General features: G+C 52.5%; 1 protein-coding gene across 1 annotated transcript in view; it reads right to left on the reverse strand.

Moving 5' to 3' along the window:
• LOC119587375 overlaps positions 1–2372 on the reverse strand; it is an 8569-nt gene that overhangs the window by 1037 nt on the left and 5160 nt on the right. Inside the window, exons 4-8 of the mRNA XM_037936118.1 lie at positions 2117–2169; positions 1735–2025; positions 1000–1581; positions 258–827; positions 13–112 (exon numbers count right to left, since the gene is read on the reverse strand). Of these exons, the coding sequence (XP_037792046.1) occupies positions 13–112; positions 258–827; positions 1000–1581; positions 1735–2025; positions 2117–2169 (1596 nt within the window). The remainder of the gene's footprint in view (positions 1–12; positions 113–257; positions 828–999; positions 1582–1734; positions 2026–2116; positions 2170–2372) is intronic.

Genomic DNA, 2372 nt, shown 5'->3' on the forward strand with positions numbered 1-2372 from the left:
TCTGCAACGCACCTTTCATCACGGATCTTGCAGAAATCGACGATCAACTCTCGCTGGTGGAAGTCCACAGACGGTAGTTTCTGTGTACTGTTGTCCACACGCAGGAAAATCTCTGTAACGACGTCAGTATATTCTTTATCGTTGTTTTGCCTTACGCAATTCAGCGTGGAACCACTGCCTTAGCATCTTTTGTGTTTTGGCATGCAGATAAATTTATGTAGGCCATTAGAAAAGTAGCAATCGGGATCTGTGCTTACCTAGCCTCTCAAGGTGCTTCATTTTAGGGAGAACGCTGGCCAGGGTTTCCAGCTCGCGGCGGTCGACCTGCAACGCGAGGGTGTGCAGCGTGCTTGGTAATTGTGATATCATGCTGCTGGATAAGTAACCGACGAATCCCGTGATGACAGCAGAGCCCTGTAGAAGGAGGCGCAGGAGGTTGTCCGCGTTTCTACTCCTGCCCATCACGAAGTAGTAATTCAAGCTGAGGGAAATTGAGACTGGCTGACCAGCGACTCTTCTCAAAACTTCGCAAAGAGCAGGTATTTCTTCCGGAGGCCTTTCCAGACTGTTCACGGTGACGTGTAGACTCTTTGGCGAGGCCACGAGAAGGAGAGTCCTCAACGCCGGCAGATGGACCTCCTTGACGTCCCACCTGTCCTTCCTCAGCGCGGAGCGGCCGACGGCCTCTGCCAACACTTCGTGACACAGGGCCTCCTGCAGGAGGTCCAACCACTCACTGGTTTCTTTTATGCCCGCCCCCACAGCTTGCTGAATTATAAACTCGGTGTTCTCAGCAAGTGCATGAGACAGCTTCTCTGCCAGCAGACCTGATGAAAATGTGAAAAAAGTTGACATGATAAACATCGGAGAAGTTTATGGGGTGCGAGATTATCATATCTAATTCAGCCTTTATATAAAACCGTGCCTGTATTAGACTTGTATAAGAGAGAGCTTGCACACATGTAAACGACAACCTCATCCAACGGTTCAAAGACTCACCTGCTGTGAAGAAGACCACGTCGTGGAAGGGAGATCCTGCAGAGCTCTGGCTCGAATCGGAGCCAAGCACCGGCTGGTACGTGGCGAGGTAGCACAAATGGCAAGCAGCTCTGAACTCCTGAATGCTTTTTTCCCCGAAGGAGTAGCTGCGATTCCCTGCCGAAAGCTGGCACTTCAAAAACGCCGAGAACATCGTTTCCGCCGGCAAGCCGAGCCTCCTGCATTTCTCGGCGAGCCTGGTCATCGCACTGGGCGCTAAGGTCGTCTCCCCAAGTTGCAGGCTCTCGAAAGCGAGGTCGTTGAGCAGCTTGATGAATCCCGAGCAAAGAAACCTCAGCTCTTCCGGGGATAAGTGTGCGTATTCTGGGCGGCTGGTAAGATGGTTGACGAGTCTGAGGATTCTGAACTTCTCCAGTTGGGCGAAGAAGGCCGTGCCCGTCGTGAGGTGGCTCATCATCGCAGGATCGTAGACGCTGAGCAGAATGAGCACCGCCAAGTTTGAAGGGAGAACAGAAGTTCTTTTTGCACCAGTTGCCAATATTTCTGAAGTAGGTGTAAAGCCATTCCCTGGTCTCCTTGTTCCTGTGTGGACTCACCAGGTTCTCTAGATACTTCACAACGAAGTCGGTTCGGGACGCGGGCGCCACGCCCGTCATCCTGAACACCATGAAGGACAGGCCAGCGTCCGCCGCCTTCCTCCGTATCCTGTTGAGTCGGAAGGGCCGCGTGGCGCACCTACGATGCGGACGTTGCGGGATGCAAGAAAGAGGATCTCCTCAAGCAAGGCATCTGAGCTCTCATTCAGTTCCTCGAAGCCATCGACAAGGAACAGGACTTTTGGCTGAGAATGTATTGTTTGAATTGAGCATCGTCCATGTTTTTTGGAACTCACGGTGCTGGGCAAAAGCTGGCGGAGCAACTGGCCGAAGGACCTGGTTGTCTCATGACACTCGGTCTTGAAGACCAGGTCGAAGTCAGCCACGGCGCTTCCACCGCGAGCCCACGGGCGGTCCAGTCGGCGATGAGCTTCTTGTAGAGAACCGTCTTGCCGCTTCCGCTCTCCCCGTTGACGATGAGGACGCTCGGCAAGGTCCCCTTCAGCGTGGATTTCAGAAACGATTCGCGACTTTCCCTTCTCTTTGAAGCCGGTCCTCTTGCTCCATATTGATTCTGGACGAGAAACAAGGCGGTTCCTTCGTGTGCTCTGACAACACGATTCCCTCATCTGACATAGTAACCTAATCAAGGGTTCTTTCCCCAGGGATTGAGCCCTTGTTCTGACACGAGACTTGGATCGTGTTTCACTTCACCTACAGCTATCTGGCAGTGTAGATGTGGCGACTTTAAAGAATATTTTGTGCTGATGTTGACCG

The sequence above is a fragment of the Penaeus monodon genome, chromosome 22, assembly GCF_015228065.2.
Source record: "Penaeus monodon isolate SGIC_2016 chromosome 22, NSTDA_Pmon_1, whole genome shotgun sequence".
Taxonomy (NCBI): Eukaryota; Metazoa; Arthropoda; class Malacostraca; order Decapoda; family Penaeidae; genus Penaeus; species Penaeus monodon.